We start from the raw sequence: 17,889 nt of genomic DNA, 5'->3' as shown, positions 1-17,889 counted from the left end.
TCATTTGCATGTGAAATATCTAACTACTATTACTCCTTGCAAGGTTTTGCTAGTTCCTTAACTCCTTAGGGTCCAATCATGTGCTTGCCTTATGATTCAATACAACATACGAAGGGTAACAAGATGTCCTCAAAGTGGCTCATGTATTAACATGAATTGGTTAGTAACTCATACTATAGTTGATGTCAATGTGATTTTTACGTGTGGGTAAAAGACAAGAATGAATGGAGAAGATCAAGATGCTTACACGGAATATGTACAAGATCACAAGATTGTGGATAGTGATGCTAGACACTTTATGTAGGCAAAACAAGGACCTTAAAACCAATATTGTGCAATAGATATCTAATATTATGCTCCCAAGAAGCCATTGAAGAAATATGATACTTTTATTATGTGTGGGAGTGTAGAAACATCCTCACTATGCTCACATTATGTACAACAAAAGAGTGCAATTAGTTGGTTTTGCGGCAATTCTTACGAATTTCACCACTAGCTCCAGTGAGGACACCAATGCTAGACATCTGGACCATAGAGTTTTTGAAGCTCTCAAAGAAATCTGATTGACTAGAAGCAAAATCTTGGACGAGTTGGGCAGTGGCAGAAGATGCAGTGAATAGGACCTCATCAGAGTTAAGAAGGCCCTTGTTCACACCCAAGTTCATGAAGTATTGCTTGTCAAATAGGGTGGGGCTATAGAGATCTAGTGGGAATAGGTTGTTGTCACCCCCACTTTGTGGGCATCCTGCCTTTAGCTTCTGGGCATATGTTGCATCCAACGTTGGGTCTTGCTTGCCGCTACCTGCTTGGTTGTACAAACGTTGCCTAAATTGCACACACCTTGATTGACCAATTGTGTGCCCACCTATCATATAAGAACAACAAAAGTAGCCACAAATTTCTTGTTAATAGAAATTTGGAATGAGATTACACTCTAGTAATTGAATGAAATAAAACAAATGCAAAATGGTTCTGAGGAAATTGTGATCCAAAGCTTAAGAAAAAGCTTCCTAAAAGGAGTTTATTTTTGAAATTAGGAAAGCTTTAGAAAAGTTTATGCCACTAATTGAACAGAAGGGAAGCATTTGCATCTTTACCTGATAGCACCACAAGATCAGTTAATGTGAGACCTTGGGCATTGAATTTGGACACAAGAGTTGCAAGTGTGGAATTGGGAGCAGGAATGTTGTTGTTGGCCAAGCTCAAGCTTGCAGTCTTTGAGTCTCTTCTCCCAAGTGGCACTTCCCAAGCAGGTCCCTTCAACTAGTATCATGAGACATGTAGGAAGCACAATGAACTTGTTTGTTGTTTTATGAGACATCTTAATGCCATTTTACAAGATAACCAAATGTTTTTCTTTCCTATTACTTGATATAATAGATACATGTCTTTAAACAAGCCAACGAATGAAATGAATACAACACAATTTCGGTTATTTTGGTCATGCTAGATGTATATTCCCATGATGGTGGCCTTGGCTTTTGAATGATCGTCATGCATTTCCATTGCCTTTATGGTCTGTTATATGTTGTTTCTGTGATGCAAGATTTTGAAAAATTATTAAACTTGAGCAAGAAACAACTTACTTATAGGTAGGATGCCTTTTCACATTCTCATTCTATTATTCTGTTGTGAATTGAATACACATTTCTCGTATGGTTAATGTTTAATTCTATTAATATTCTATAGTTTACATTGAATACGTACAGATTTTGAGTATTGTTAATGTTCCAATTCCAATCACATTTTGAAACAAGTGCTTGAACATCTCTAGCTTACATGTGCGGCAATCTAGGCGGCATTGTTCATTCAATTAGTTGGGCTCAAGATTTGGTCGATGAAGGATGGGCAAATTTTGCACTTTTTCCTCGAGTTATTCATTAGTTAGATCGGGTCCCCAATATTGTGCCTAATATTGCAATACAAGATCGGGTGCTATTCATGAAAGGTGAGCCTTTAATACTAATAGCATACCAGAACAACACCGTCACGAGAGGCCAATGCAAGGATGTCAGCACAGGAGACAATCCCAGGGCACGTAGCCTCAACTTGTGCTTTGATGTTGTCGATTACATCGAACCCCCTGACCGAGTTATTGTTGGGGCCAGCGGTCTTTTCCCCTTGGAAGGTGGGAGTGTCATCCAACATTATCGATGCATCGCACCCCTGAAGGAGGTCAGATTAGCAGCACTGCTGATTAGACTGGTACAAGCATAGACCATGTGCTCCCTACATGTTGGTGCTTCAATGGGCTTGTGACAGACAAACTAGTGAATTGGTCTCATTGCTCAATAGGCACACACACATGCATGGATACATATTCATATAAACGTACGCACACATGCGCTTATTGATATAATGTTTGCATGGATACATACGAAGATATACAAATATGCATGCATGCAATGCAATGCTTTACGTACGCATCGATTTTAAAGGAAGGGGAGGGGGGCGCGGGGGGAACCTGAACGAAGCAGTCATGGAAGAGCATTCGCAGGATTGAGGCCGCCATTCGAGCTTCCTTCTGCACGGCCTGCTGCATCCCCTGCCGCACAATCTGCTCCACGTTGGGGCAGCTCTTGGCGTAGAAGGCATTGCTGAGCTGGGCGCACGCTGGCCGCTGCAGGGCGGCCACCATGCCCAGCACTGCAATTAGCCTCATCAGAAGCTGAGCCAGTGACAATCGCAGCGAGGCCATGGCTGAGATCAGGGGCAGGATGTCTGAGCCTGAATGGGGGGCCGGTTCCTGCAAAAGCGTTCAGCTTGAGAGAGAGAGAGAGAGAGAGAGAGAGAGAGAGTCAGTCTTGCAGTACTGTTGCAGGGATACAGCCCGTTCTTTATATTAATGGATGCCCTCCTTTCTTTTGGTGTTATAATATTCTAAACGACGTGGCATCTGCCAGCAGCCTTAATGTTTCTTTGTGTGTGAGCGTTTGATGCCATGGATGCAAGCAGATCAGCCTCCTGCTTTTATAGCAGTAGGAGTGATAAATTCAGTACTAATAGTAGCAGCAAAGTAGTAACATCATGTAGTATTAGACTAAGTAACCCCCATGTACTACTATTTAGTACATGGGGTTAGTACTAGCAGCACAACAGTAGCACTAGTAGTAGTAGCAGCAGCTGCATCAGCATCAGCAGCAGTAGTAACAATTGTTGCAATATATGTCCTGGTCCAGGGTTACCTAATCTGCTTGTATCCTTGTCAACAAACAGCGCTTACGAATTAGAACCATTTTCCCCAGTTACCAGCCAAAATCCTTAATAAAGGGCAAGTTTTCCCGAAGTGGCCCAGTTTCTTTGTAAAATCCAAAGCCTGCCCAGAGTGCGAATTTCATAATATCTGAAATGTTGAAAAAGAGATGCAATTTACTTGAAGGGGTATGACCGAATGATCACAGTATGTAGGATTCCAGAGCAGGACATGAGATACCCATATTGTGAGCGAAAAAGCACCATAGCTGTAACAACAAAATGACTTGTGAACAGAAGAGAGAGACAGGACAAGGCTTTGTTTGTTGCCGCTGTAGGTGTGCTGTTGGAGTCGAAGTAATTTTGTCCATTTTATTCGTCTGCTGGTGCGGTCCTCTATCGAAGGTTGGTCGGGTGGATCTTCCTGTCACAAGGAAAAGGCGCCAGAGCCTTTCGATGTCATGAAACTATTCGCGAATTCGAAGCTCCATTTTGCAAGTCCTCGCATGGATACACTCACTTAGTCTAGAGAGAGCTCCACTTGCAAGTGCTCAATTATGGATCGATAATCTATTAATGGGTTTGCATTCATAAGAAACACCCACAAAAATGGTGCATTGAAGGACAAAGAACCAAAAAACACACTCGGACCAAAATAACGATAGGTTTTGATCCTCTGAATGCATGCCAGTAGGAAGGTCACATGTCATACACTATAGGCCACTAGGCTATCCTCAATGTCATTGTATTGGGTCTTCAAGTATGTTTTAAACGAATCTACTATTATCAGAGGCTCTTCTTTTACGAGAGCCCTTACCTTAAAGAAAGCTCGATCTAGAAGTACTCGCAGTCTAGATGGATTTTGATTCAACAGAAGAGATCCCACTTTATAAGCACACACTCAATTGAAATTTGGACTTGGATATGCCTTACTAGCTTATTACATTGAACAAAAAGATGAGGACACTAGTAATCTACATGGGTTTAAGCTTTTATTTACTTGTCTTTGCAAGGGGAGAGATGGGACCTAAGGTTAGAACAAATTTGAGACTTGTTTCTAATTCTCAAGCTCATTGAATAAATGCAATGGTTGACATGCTATCACCCACCCGTTATATTCACATACCATCACTCACCTATCATGCTTTTTGAAGTTTTGCTTTTCATATATGTCATCAATTAGCCCCATAATTACTTGATACTCAGCATGTTAGTTAGTTATAAGGTTGATGTTAACACCCTATTTGTCAACAAAGGAGACAAGACAACTAACTTAAACATCAAGATCAAGCTTGTCTTGGCGTTGGCTTTGTGAGTACAATAGTAAGACTTTCCTCATGCAATGTATAAACAATCTAAAGGTACTTTTGGCTCTAGCCTTGTTCAAAAGTACTCATCCTCAAATCTATCTCTAGACAAAAAATGAGGGGCCATTTCTTTTGAAACTTTACTTTTTGGACTTAGTACAAATATAAAATAAGAGGATAGTGATCTCTCTCTCTCTCTCTCTCTCTATATATATATATATATATATATACCATATTGAGGTTGGTGCATGATGGAGATGCTTTCAAAAGGAGCTTCTTTACTTGGAATGGCTTGTTGAGACCAACAAATGAGAAAAGGAGAACAAAAGGTCAACGTAGAGCTCATATTTAGTTATAGTCTAGCTACTAAGGACTTGTGTGGAATTTTCAATAGGGCTACCTAGCTCATGTTAAGTAACTACTTTCTTTTCCTATCATTTTCCTTACATAGATCATTAAGGATTTTCTCTGGCTTATTGCTAAAACCAAACCCATAATGTCACCAAGTTTAGTCATGTTTCTTAATACAAAAATAACAAATATTCTTTTGACATAATCTCCAAACAATCTTACTTGTTGCTATCTCCTTATTAATGCTACCCACGTGATAACTTTGGGTATCTATGCTTTGCGTGCGTGCACGCATATGTGCATGTTCCAGTTTTCTCTAATCTATAAAGGAAAAGCATCACATCATGAGATGGGCCAGAAAGTCCTATAGAGTCATTACCTTGCTAAATCTCTATTAGACAATAGTAATTGGAACATAACAAATTCCAAGTTTGAGGAGTGTTTAGTATGTTTTCAAAAAGTTACTTCCAATATTAAATGAAAGTTGTTCTCTAGCTCTTGAATGAAGTTAGTCTCTTGCTTTTGATTCCATTGTTACTTTTTCTCATGTGTATTTAAAAATGCCTTTTGATAGTTATATTCACCCAGATGTGCAGCACCACACATAGCCACCCAATTGTGGGATTTCAACCATTGACCACCCATAGCTCACACTCCCAACAACCAGTATGGGATGCCCCTTGTTGGTACTTGCAATGTTACTTAACAAGTGAGCTTTTTATATTAGCTTGAAAGAAAAAGGTACCTTTCCAATTTTTGAGAACCCATAATTTACAAGGTAGCTCTAGATTACAATGTTATTTAATAGAGTGAGAGCTGTATATAGTTATGCAATAAGAAGTAAGGTTTCAATTTTGAGGGCCGCCAATTTATCTGGACAAAGCCTTACAATCACAAATTGTATAGTCTATATAGTAGTTTATTATTTATACAATTTCAAATTTCAAGAAAAATCATTGCAATTTAATTGCAAGTTTTATTGACCATATATGTTAGAGTTTGAAGGTCTCATTAGTCATAGAAATTCTGGAAAGTAGGTATACGAAAGAAGCATTTGAACTAAAAGCATTGTTAGCATTCAATAAAGGGGCTTGGTTTTAAGAGTATACCATGAGATTATAATTTTTTTTCACCATTTGTAGTTAAGATGATGTCTTTGAAATCTGCATCAATGTTGATACAAAATCAAGTGTGGATATTTCCTTAGGGGAGATGATTTGATGATTACTATGAAGGCAACACCTCAACAAGAGTGATACTAAGGTCAACTACTTTCTATTCCCATCCATTTTCTTTCATAGACTATTGAACATTTGTAGGCCTTTTTACTAAAACGGAACCCATAATATCACCAAGTTTAATCATGCTCCCTAAGATAGAAACAACAAACATTCCTTTGGCATAGATTATGACATAATCTCAAAACAACCTTACTTGTCATAATATCCTTTGTATTAATGTTGCCCACATGATACTTTAGGTATATATGCTTGCATGTGTGTGTGTGTGTGCTCATTCTAGTCTACGAATGAAAAACATCACATCATGTGATGGACAAAAAAGTCTTGTAGGATCATCACTTTGTTAGGTTTATATCATACAATCATGATTAGAATATAACAAATTCTAAGTTGAAGGAGTGTTTAATATTCTTATGAAATTCATTTCCAATATTAGACTAAAGTTCATCCCTAACTCTAATTGTGATGTTACACACACATGCGCGCGCGCACGCACACACACACACACACACACACACACACACACACACACACACACACACACACACACACACACACACACACACACACACACACACACACACACACACACACACACACACACACACACACACACACACACACACACACACACACACACACACACACACACACACACACACACACACACACACACACACACACACACACACACACACACACACACACACACACACACACACACACACACACACACACACACACACACACACACACACATGCACACGCACACAACCCAACCAATTAGGTTGCCAGTCATTGCAATCTTGTGTAACAAGAGTGATATTCTTATATGAACTTGGTAGCAAGTTTCAAGTTTTCAATTGTCAATGACCCACAATTTATTGTGTAGCTCTTTGATTGCAATGTTACTTAACAAGAGAGAGAGTTTTATATGACTTTAGAAACAAGTGACAAGTTTTAAATTTTGAGAACCTATAGTTTCTTTTGACATAACCTTGTGTAGATCATGAAAAGATGTATAGTTTTCTTTCAATATTCATATAATTTCAAAGGCTATTGTTTTAATAAAGAGCATTTCAAGTAAAAGCATTCCAATTGAATTACAAGTTGTGTTGATAGTTTGTAAGTCTTGTTGGTCTAGAAAGATTGTATAATAAAGAATTGTTTGAATCAAAAGCATGTTAGCATTCAATAAAGTAACTTGATCTGTGAGAATAATTTTTTTTCCATATTTGTAGTTGGGATGATATCTTTCAAAATGTGCATCAATAGAAAAACAAGTGTGGATATTTCCTTGAGGAAGATGTTTTGATGATACATAAGGCATAAATAAAAAAAGTGTAATGAGAAAAAGAATCATCAACTAGAGAGTCTATAAATATGAGAAAAGCTAACCATAGGCTTTTTTTAGCTCCATCACTTGTTAATAAACTCACTATTGGAGTTAGTTTATACATTTTTTGCTTAAGTGCCATAATGGAGTGTGCTTCGCATTTCAACTTTATCATGCATCAATTTGTTGCCTTTGTTTGTTTGATTGAAGCTAGCTTTCAAGGATGCATGTTTTTCTTTAGGGAGGTCTTTTTCCTGATTTCTCTTTATGAATGTTTCCTAACTGCAAAGTTTACCTTTGTAGTGATATGCCTTGTCTACAAGCTTAGAAACTTTATGTGTCTCATCTAGCTCAGAAACTTTATTCACCTCAACTTGACTCATTATGTAGAAATGTTCTTTGGAGCAAGGATTTTAGTGGACATAAGATATCAAAGGTAGTATGGAGCATATGTACCTTAGATAAAAAGTATGAGAGGTCTAGGAATACTAGATATACACCAAATTGCAGAAAAATTGGCAGATAAATGGGATGTAAAAAGTTAAATTGAACATAATAAAGATTGGGCAATTCTAGTTAACCACAACCTCCAATCATTGTCATAAAAGGGTGAAATAGTCTAAAAGGCTTTCCCTACATACCATCATCTTCAACAATATGAAATTGAAAGCCAAAAATGTGTCTACATGATTCAAATCAAGTGGGATGTTGGGACAGAACTGTGCTTGATGATGGAACAATTTTGGAGCTCCTATTGTTTCAAGAGTTCCACCATTCAATGCATATCAACTCTCACCTAGTCTCTCATTTGTCTCTCAAAACTACTGGCTACCCCACAAGAGGGTGGCTCATTATCCTTGTGTAGTTGTCTTATTCACCAAGCTCTTGATTCAAGTGCACTTACCACCACAAGTCTCAACTTGCTATCATGTGAAGAATGAAAGGATAAGAGACGAGAAGAGAGCCATCAAGTGCTTCATGCCACAACCCTCGCGCAATTGCACTCTCTCCCTAACTCTCCCTCTCTCTCACATGCACTCTCTCAATAGCACTCGAGCATGTAAAGTAGTAGAAGTAGAGACTTGAAGAAAGAAAGATTACACAAAGTTTGCACACACTTGAATGGCCTATTTCATTATTTCCTTCCTTTTATACATGCTTTTGAGGGTTTCCACCCTTTTTTGTCCCTTAAGCATGTAGTACTAGGAGCTATGCAAGATCTACTCACAAAGATATTACAATTTGCATGGGAGTAAGCCTAGCTCTCAACTTTTATAGACCACATTATTCAATATTCAACTTACATTTGTTGATGTGGACAAAAATTTACAAAAAGTTTACTCCTTCCCATTGTTGGATATTCCCTTGCTTCTCCATTTGCATCTTATTTGTGATGGGGTTAATATAACATCCTTCTAGATGTGTGCTAGTCCCATGGCACACCTTGGGGATGGGATTGTCTCATAAGGAGCAATTTGATGATTCATGTTGATGTAATTATTAATGATGGTTAGGATTTTAGATGTTATTGTAGATGTGTGGTTGTGTGATGGTTGCTTAGGACAAGGTCGAGGTTGATCTATTATTGTGAGGACTAGTAGGGCTATGGTACAACGTCATGGTTGGTGGAATATGTAGGGCCATTGATGTTGAGGGATCCTCCTGGATCTTTGATGTATCTACAAACGCGCTAGTGCTCTCTCGTAAGGAATGTATCTATCTCACAGGTATTTTGGCTAGTGCTTATGCTTGTGTAACTGGGAGTTGGGTCAAATTCTGAGTTATTGTTCTATAGTTGAGGACCCAGTTGGTGCTAAGGAAAGTTAAGTGCAATGCTTAAGGAGATAGCTTTGTCGGGTGACCCAAGATGATGCCTTGCCCTTGATGAGCCCTAATGTGTGTGCTATGGAGACAAGTGCTAGGGGGCCGAACTTGCCAAGTGATCCAACTTGAGGACCCTTAGGTGTAGTGGTCATGCATTTGTGTGGTGTTTTGGTGAAGGATAATTTTTCATTCCTCATTAGAAAGGGACTAGAGTACTCTCATTAAGAAACCCTTTCCAAGTAGGTAGCTCTTTAACTGAGAGCCTCAAGCTAAGCAGATACTCTGTGTAGAATGGATGAGTGCATTTGGAAATTTGGTTACCCACCATGTTCTCCAAAATACTTATGAAGTAAGAAGGTAGAAGTAGCATACGAAGATGAAAGTGTACCATGACCACTTTGTCAATCCCTACATTCACATCAAAGAAGAGGGTGGGAGTCCATCCTCATAGGGTGTGTGTGGTTGCTACAACAATGTGGCCAATAATCGAAGGTAATTATAGGTAGTGATGAATGATGCATCAAGGCGATTACTAAATCTTCTATAAACTCACTAAATGAGGGAATTAGGTTGTTGGGCTAGAAAAGATACATCTTCTCATACTCATGGGTTAGAATGTTAGGAATCTTAGGCAAATTGTACTTTCCATGCTCTTTCTCCCTATATCGATTGTGCCTATGAGGGTATGGGTGTTACTAGAATCAGCTTATTGTGCTTCATATGTATAGCAATAAGTATCCCAAGAGATCCTCTCATTTTCTAGGATAAGATAGTGCCATTTTGGCTACCCTCAGAATGCTTCTTGCGACCATTGTTTAATGCAATGGGCGATTGCTACTTTGATTGCCTGCAAGTTTATAGCTTTTGTAGAGGGCCTTCGTAACTTGCTGGTCCAATGGGTCAATTGTTCGCGTATCTTAATGAGTAGGTGCACTGTAATGAAGGGGAGGGGTCTCTTGAATTTAAAATCCTAAATGCTTTAAAATCAAATATAACTATGGCACTTTTTTCTTGCCTCTCATCATACCTACACACAAGTTCTTTTGGGCTCTCCCCTTGCTCTTTTATCACTTGGACATTTAAAGGGGTATCCATCACTTTTTGTGGTTGAGCTTTCCACATCTTCAAGATCCTCTCATAAGCTTCCCTTTGCTTTGGGACAGCATCTATGGATTGTTGTCTATTTGGAACCTCATCATTAGTTCCTCCTAGTGGTGCATCATAATCTAACAACTCTTCTCAATCCTTGAAAGGGCCATCACTGAGGGTGGCTTCCATGTTTTTTGTACCACTAGAGTTGATGGCCTTCACTTGATCATGAAGAGGTAGGTATCCAAAACCCCATATCCTTCAATCTATGCTCATCATACCCTATCCGGTGAAGATGGACTATCAATCTTTCCTTTGTAGGCTCATAGGTCAGCAACCTAATTTCTACTCCAAAAGCATACTTTTGAAATGCCATAGTAGCCACTCCCAATTGGGCCTTAAGATCCTCAACATTATCTATTTGGAATTTCATAGTAGAGTGGTTATTGTCTCATGATACATTCATTGCTAGATAGAGATGACATGCTTGCACACAACTACCTACACTTTGTATTGACCTTTTCACAAGAGGGAACTACCTAGATCAGTAGCTAGGAGTTGCAATATCTCCAAGCAAGCCTGATTTTCCTCCTTGATCACTTTTTATGCTTTGTTTGTGAGATGGTCTCTAGGATGGTTTGCAAGCTGTAAAGGCAATTTGTAGTTGGGTCTAAGCTTTCTGAATCCTTGTGAGTTCTTTGGTAAGTTATGCTACCTTTGTTCTTTTCTTGTTCCATCTACATTGTAGTTTCCACCCATTATTTTTAGCCTCCTCAACTTGCTTTTTCACTTCTTCCATCCCTTGGACTTGTAGCATTAACCCTTCCACTTCCTTGCTTCTACCTTCTAATTGAGTGTGGAGGTTTTGCTATTGCATTATAGTTTGCTTCAAATTCTCTTGTTATGTTTCTAGTACTTTATCTAATCTAGCTTGTAATTTTGACTTGTGTCTAAGTACTCGAGCCTTCTCTATATTTAGCTCATTGCACAACTGCTCTAGTGCTGGTTGGTTTCCTCTTACACATACCAATTGACCACCTTGCTCGTGAGAGCTAGTTGTGGAGTGATTTGGTTGTTGCCCATCTTTTTAGAGGTAGCCTCATCTACAAATTGCCCTTTCTTTAAATCTAGGAACTATGCTTGCATTGTTTGAAGAGTAGTTAGCATTAAATGTAGCCTTGGTTGTCCTTCATCGACTTTCTCCTTCCCCTTGCTGATTGGTGGTTTCACCTCCTCTTGCCAATTGCCAATTGCACATCAATCTTCCATGCTAGCTCCTCTTCCTTCTCGTGTAGATCTTCCTTCTTTATATGCATGTCTTTTTCTCTCCTTGACAAGCCAAATGAGTGCATGTGAGGAAATCTTCATGTTTCTTTAAGTGTACTACTTGTTCTTATTAAGAATTCATTTGAGCTTTTGATGTAGTTGAAGTGAGATCAAAATTTTCTTGCCTTGACCATGGTGCATTCATCCTTTTCTCTTTCCTTGCATCTTTATCCTCTCTTCTCTTACCGTATCAACCTCCTCCTCCATTTCCCTTCTCCTTTTTCTCATTTTGATGTATCTATCCTTGTTGTACCTTGTCCTCCTACGGTTTCTCTCTATCTTATGTTGTAGTGGTTCTTGTGATTGCAATGGTTGTAATTTCTCCAAGGGGACTAAATTCTTTGCTCATTGCTAGGCTTGCTGTGAAGATTTGCACAATAGTTCTTAGGGTGGCGCATACCACTTGAGTAAGTGCAAACCCATAGCTTATTGTGCAAAGGGTGGTCTCTGCATTTATTAGTGTTCCTAGGGACTGTGCAATGTTGTCCTAGCCTTTATAAGTGATTCCACCACATTATCAATCCAAAAATGATTCAGATTTTTCTTAGTGATGCTCTTGAAAAATAGGTCTTCCTTGAGTGCTTTTGGAATCCTGTTACTTGATGCACCAAGTTTGCAATAAGTGAACATGGAATGGAATACGTGGGCTATCACTCTTAAATCTTCATCTTGAATAGTGTTGAACAAAAAGCCATCATATTCAACCCTATGTGTTCATTCCACCTAGCGGTTACCAATGTTGCCTTTTTTTATTGATTCATACTTTTCTTTTCTCTTCTTTAAGCCTAGGAAAAGCTCTACCAATTCTAGCATAAGCACTATAGGACAAAGTTTTCTTCTATCCTCTTCTCTAATACTAATTGTTCCTATCTTGGCTTTTGGTGTGAAGGTGTGGATGAAGGTGAAGCATCCCAATAATTGCAATGGTCCATACATTGCTTTGACATAAGTGGCAAGTCCACAATCTGCTATGAGTTTCTTGGCCATGTTGCTACTTTCAATCACTTTATCTAAATGTCCCAAAAAGTGAAACTTTAGCTTCTCCACTCTCCATTGATGTTGCTGATAGCCAATTTGTTGTTGTTGCTCTAGGATGAAGACACTATTCGTTTTATCATATTTAGCATCCTTGATTACCTTGCCTCCTTGCTACAGCATGTGAGTTGCCATCTACATAGGGAACCACTTAGTGTGAAAACATCTTGGTTAAGTGAAAATTTATAATTTGATCAATGATATAAGAAAGGGAGCTAACTTTACTTTCAAATTAGTCCCCCTTTATATTAAAAAAAGAAAAGCTTTAAATGAGTGCATTTAATCACAAAGTCACGCATGATGTGTGCATGTGAAGTCTTTTTTTTGGATTTTTGAATTAAATAATTTACAATTAATAATGCAAGTATGTTTGCACATTCATTTACATATAATATGATGCATCACATGACGAGGGTTTCAGAAGCCAGTCATAAAAGTGAGGCTTATACTCAAAAGCTATGCAATGATCCATGTCATGTGGTCAAATGCTAACATGCATTATATAGATCAAGACATCTCTAGAACCTATTCGGCTTGCAATATTAGCTCTTCCTCACTGAGAAGCCTGTCTAGAGTAAGGGTGGAGTAGAATGTTGTCCTCAATTGGCTTATTATGGGTCGATGCAAGGACGTGAAATGATGTAGGAGTGATGTAAGTTGGATTGTATTTAGAGGTTTTAATCATATGACATTGTTTGGCACTAGTCATGATCTAACAACCAATGCATTACCACTAGGCATTAGAGTGAACCATTATTGCATGAACCTCGACTCAGATTTTGCAAGTCTATCCTAAGGTGTAGTTTCCATGTAACTTTGCTTAAACGAGGTGATGGGCCATTACTAAAGGGCTCCTTCTCATGATATTTACGTTGCGATTAGCTCTTTAGTAATGAAATCGATTTTTATATAGATGAATTTGAATTCTTCCCATGAGCATGGTAGAGATGTTACCTCTTTTGTAGTGGTTTCATCTAAGAGACCAAGGTCTAGCCTCACATAGTTGTGAGCAAACAAGATGAAGGTATAGGCAAGATTTTGAATACATGTGATGATATCGTCACCTATTTTCAAGGCTATGTTAGCAGCTAACTACAAGATTCATGGTCTTCTGTTAGGAGGTGGATTTGATTTGGTGCAAGTGGTTTGGTTCATATGGCTAGCTGATTGCATTATTGAGGTGATTGGTTGAGTGACTACATGGATGGGATTAGAGTTGAGTTTCATGAGAAAAGGAGCTTGGGCCTCTTGAAGAGTGGGGCCCAAAGGAATGATAGTGTCAAGGGGTCTTATCTCTTGTTTATCAAATTTTACTGATGGTGTGAGTCGAGGTGGTTCGTCTATTCGAGTGTGATGGTCCTCTCCCCTTCTACTAGGATTTGATGTGCACAAGAGAGGGTTTACTTTTAGTATTGGTTGAATTCCCTTGCTGATTATTGGCTTTCATTTGGAGTGTGGGGATCAAGGTGTTCACTTTTTTTTGTAGATCAGTTGGGGTTTTTCACGCTTTATTGGAACCCATGTGTTTTGTTTTCTAGAGTATCTTTGTGAGCTAGGAGATAAGCATCATGTGTGGAATGTTTGGGTATGAAGTAGTTCTGGCCTTGTGGGTTTGGGATATGGTGATTTAGGTAACCAGACCCAAGTTTTTCCTTCATAGTAGCATTATGCTCTCAGTAAATCTTTATGGACTCGGTTGGTCATCCCTTTTTGGCTATGGCATTGGCGTACTTGTCTTACTTGTTAGGCCTTAAATTTTTGTGGCGGTTGTTGGGCGCAAAGCTTGACCTCCATGTCATTGTTATTGATCCTTGGGATCCACTTTAGTTGGGTTGTGTTGAATGGCATTGCCATGCTGATTGGGTTTTGTTGTTCCATTTGTGTAAGGAGAAACTGATTGAGTAGCAAGCTATTACCCCCCTCATTGGAGGTTATGTTGGGAGATTTTCAAACTTCAATGGCCTTGCTTTTATTGTAGAAGCATATGAACCCTTGCTTAAAGTTGTTACAATTTGTACATTGCACACTTCCAAGTGAATGCATTGCATATCAAAGTTAACTGTGCACTTGGCTTGCCACTTAAATGGGCAGCCCAACAATGTCTCACTTCTAACTCTTCTATGTTAGGCAAGACATAGAAGATCAATGGGAAACTTTCAATCTCAATAGTTACCAAAACTTAGCATTTTTCTAATAATCCATAGGGTGTGCCTCCATATGGGTTCCCCTTGGTAGTGGTTGACATGAGTATGAGTTGGTCCATAGTCATTATAGGTCATGATGTTACAATCGGCCCCTTCGTCAATGAGTGCATCAATTATACATTCCCTTCTTGTTGTAAGCTTGATTTTGAGACAGGTAGCATGCACTGTCTCTTCATCTTCAAGGTTAAGTTTGGTAATCATGACATGTCTAACGATTAATGTGGTAACACCATTGGTGGTTCGTGTAGTGGATATGTGGGTAAAAAATATTTTTTGACTTGGTCACCATTAAAAAGCCTATGCCTTTTCCATCAAGTGTCTTAAGTTTGACATTACTGGTTTTACTAATTGCACATACGAGGAAAGTCCGAGGCCTCTAAATTTCATTTTTTGCTTATGCCCTTTGATGGAGTAAAGCAATACAAGGTCATCCTTTTCAAAATCTCTTTGTTTGAAATGCTTGTCAAACTAGGCTTTTCATCATGATTTCTCACAGAATAGAGCATGCATGGCTAGTAATCAAGTTAGAAATAATCATTCTAATTCTAGTAATCAACCAATCTAAGATTTTCGAACTTCCCATATTTCTTGCAAAGCTATGCACAAGCTTGGAACAAAGAATTCAAGTGGCACAATCGCATCAGTGCCATACATCAATTTGAAGGGAGTTTAACAAATGGCAATTTTGTAGGCTATTCTATATGCCCGCAAGGCTACCTTGAGCCTATTGTCCCAGTTGCTTCGAGAAGCCAAGATTATTTTAGTTAGCACATTGAACAAGATTTTATCAGTGGCTTCTTCTTGCCCATTTTCTTGCAATAGTAGGGCGGAAGACTTTTGATGTATGATTATGAATGCAAATAGTATGTGTGTAATCACCTCATTAATGAATTGCATGCCTTGGTAACTAACGATTTCAATATGGCAATTGAATTGTGAGATCACCAGCATCCATAAGAATTTTATCATCATTTGTGTGTCATTCTTTCTTATTGCCCTAGCCTTAGCCCACTTGGTCAAGTAGTCAATAGCAACAATAATGTACTTTACTTGTGAGTATTGCATTGTAGGACTTATAGGCCACTAGCAAAATCTATCCCCAACTCTTCAAAGGGCTTTTGTGCTATTATGTGTATTAGCTCCATTTTGTCCTTTCCGATGGGAACTTTTTTGTACACTAGCATTCATCACAATGCTTCACAAACTTTACAACATTGCCGACTAGGATTGGCCACCATAATTGGGACTATAAGATCTTTCAAGTCGTGGAGTCTCCATCAAAATCTCCTCAAGGGCATAATGATGTATGCAAACGTGCCCCATTCAATAGCAAAGCTATTTTGTGCCAATCGTTCAAATGAGCTTGCACTTGGTTGTAACCTAAAGACCTGTCTAGGAAGTTGTAGGCTTCCCTTTCAATGACCCTTTCCAACATGTGCTCAGTATAAGGCAATGTGTAGTTGCCTCTCTTTGTTGCTGCATTGATCTTCTTTATAATTTATGCATACTCAAATTTTGTTGGTTTTCTTCAGCACATTAATGATGGGGGAGACCCAGTCCATGTGCTTGATTTCATAGATAAATCTAGCATTTAGAAGCTTGTTGATTTCTTGCTTGACTGCATTGGTGTGTTTTGGATTCATTGCATAATAGGGACTTATTTAATAGGCATCACATTCGACACCATGGGAAGGTTATGGGTGATGATGCTGGGGTTTATTCATTTAAGTTCCTTGAGTGACCATGCAAACATATTCTTGAACTCTTGCAAGAGATGCACAATGTTAGCTTCCTCGTCCTCAAGTAAGGTCATTGGCAACGAAAACAGGTCTAGGCTTGTCACCCCCCTTTGCAACCAAATCGATTTCTTTGACCTTGATCACTAGACCTTCTATAGTTTGCACGTTTTTCATTCTTGTTTAGCCCTAGGCAACACCAATATTCGATCTCTTCTTTTGAATTTTGTAAAGTATTTAGGAAGATTGTCAGGTTTTTTTTGTTTCTTAGTATCGATATTTTTTGCAATCGCTCTCAGTTCCTCCTTCAACCTTTTGGGTTACAAATGGATTGAAAGATCCCCCTTTGTGAGTTTGATTTTAGGCAACATAGGAAATTTTGGGTCATTATCGAAGTTGACTTTCGATTTGGAGTTAAATACATAGCCTTTGCTAGATGAGGGTGTTTCTCTTGGTGGTCATAGCTTAGAAGTGGTCTGGATTTCATATAAGTTCACTAGGTTTGCTTGGCTGAGTCTTGTTTGCTTGTAATCTAGTACTTTCAAGTACTCTAACCAAGTTCTATCACAATCCATCCTAACTACCCTATCGATGACAACCAACACATTGCCTCCCCAGACTTGGAGTCCACTACAATTTGTTAATTGCATGCATGTCCATGTCATAGTTGATAGTTTCGAGTATTAGGGTTGAGGCTTTGTCCCTTAATCCACAATTAGTGTATGCACTTTTTGTGCCTTTTGTGTTAGAAAACTCATCGTTTTTCCTTGCCTCTTCTTCCAACTTGATGTTCTTTTTTAGGAGAGCCTAGTTATAGAGGAGGTTTAGATCATGCACTTTGGTCCACTTCCATCATAGAGCTTCCAAGAGTTCTTTGAGTGGCTTTAGGTTTGCATTAGGATTTTGGTAGTGCATGCTTGAAGCTATTTTGGAACTTCTTGCCATCATATACTTGGTCTAAGGTGTTCCTTGTTTCTCTTTGCTCTTTGATGTGAGTAACTATGGTGGTCGACTTATAATCCTCCTCAAAATGGTAGCAAGGATATGTATCCAATCTTGCTTGTTGTTAGGACAAGGGATGTATTTTGTGAGCATATCGATGCATTCTTGGTGTTTCCCTTCATGAAGGCAAAGATGGCATCCAAGTTGATAGCGGGTGAGGTTTTCCAAGTGTGCATCTTGATCCTAATACGCTCAATGTGATTTCCAAAGAACATTAGGCTATTGCCCCAATCCTTGATTGCTCGC

At 38.8% G+C, this 17,889-nt stretch overlaps 1 protein-coding gene across 2 annotated transcripts; it reads right to left on the bottom strand.

Annotated features, from left to right (window-relative positions):
- Positions 1 to 370: 370 nt before the first annotated feature.
- On the bottom strand, positions 371 to 2,988 carry LOC148041193 (peroxidase 49-like). Of its 2 annotated transcripts, none has more exons than XM_087677778.1 (4): positions 2,465 to 2,988; positions 1,975 to 2,166; positions 1,098 to 1,257; positions 371 to 865 (listed from the first exon to the last, which is right to left on the bottom strand). In XM_087677778.1, exons 1-4 carry the CDS (start codon positions 2,696 to 2,698, stop codon positions 456 to 458), a joined length of 996 nt encoding a protein of 331 aa, XP_087533904.1. In that variant the 5' UTR covers positions 2,699 to 2,988; the 3' UTR covers positions 371 to 455. The 2 variants fall into 2 exon arrangements, with proteins under 2 accessions (XP_087533904.1, XP_087533894.1); XM_087677768.1 differs by having other exon boundaries at positions 1,098 to 1,263; positions 2,465 to 2,974.
- Positions 2,989 to 17,889: the final 14,901 nt, after the last annotated feature.

This window comes from Lygodium microphyllum, chromosome 1 (genome assembly GCF_053477565.2).
Source record: "Lygodium microphyllum isolate KBCC chromosome 1, Lygodium_microphyllum_v1.1.10, whole genome shotgun sequence".
Classification (NCBI taxonomy): domain Eukaryota; kingdom Viridiplantae; phylum Streptophyta; class Polypodiopsida; order Schizaeales; family Lygodiaceae; genus Lygodium; species Lygodium microphyllum.
Note: the sequence above shows the minus strand (reverse complement) of the source record. Positions and strands in the feature narration are given on the sequence as shown.

Bases quoted from the DNA above. Each gene is read 5' to 3' on its own strand.
- LOC148041193 (XM_087677768.1), bottom strand. From the start codon at position 2,698: ATGGCCTCGCTGCGATTGTCACTGGCTCAGCTTCTGATGAGGCTAATT. The intron at 2,167-2,464 runs GTTCCCCCCGCG...GACCTCCTTCAG, and splicing joins TCCATGACTGCTTCGTTCAG to GGGTGCGATGCATCGATAAT. The intron at 1,264-1,974 runs GTATGCTATTAG...TCATGATACTAG, and splicing joins CTCGTGACGGTGTTGTTCTG to TTGAAGGGACCTGCTTGGGA.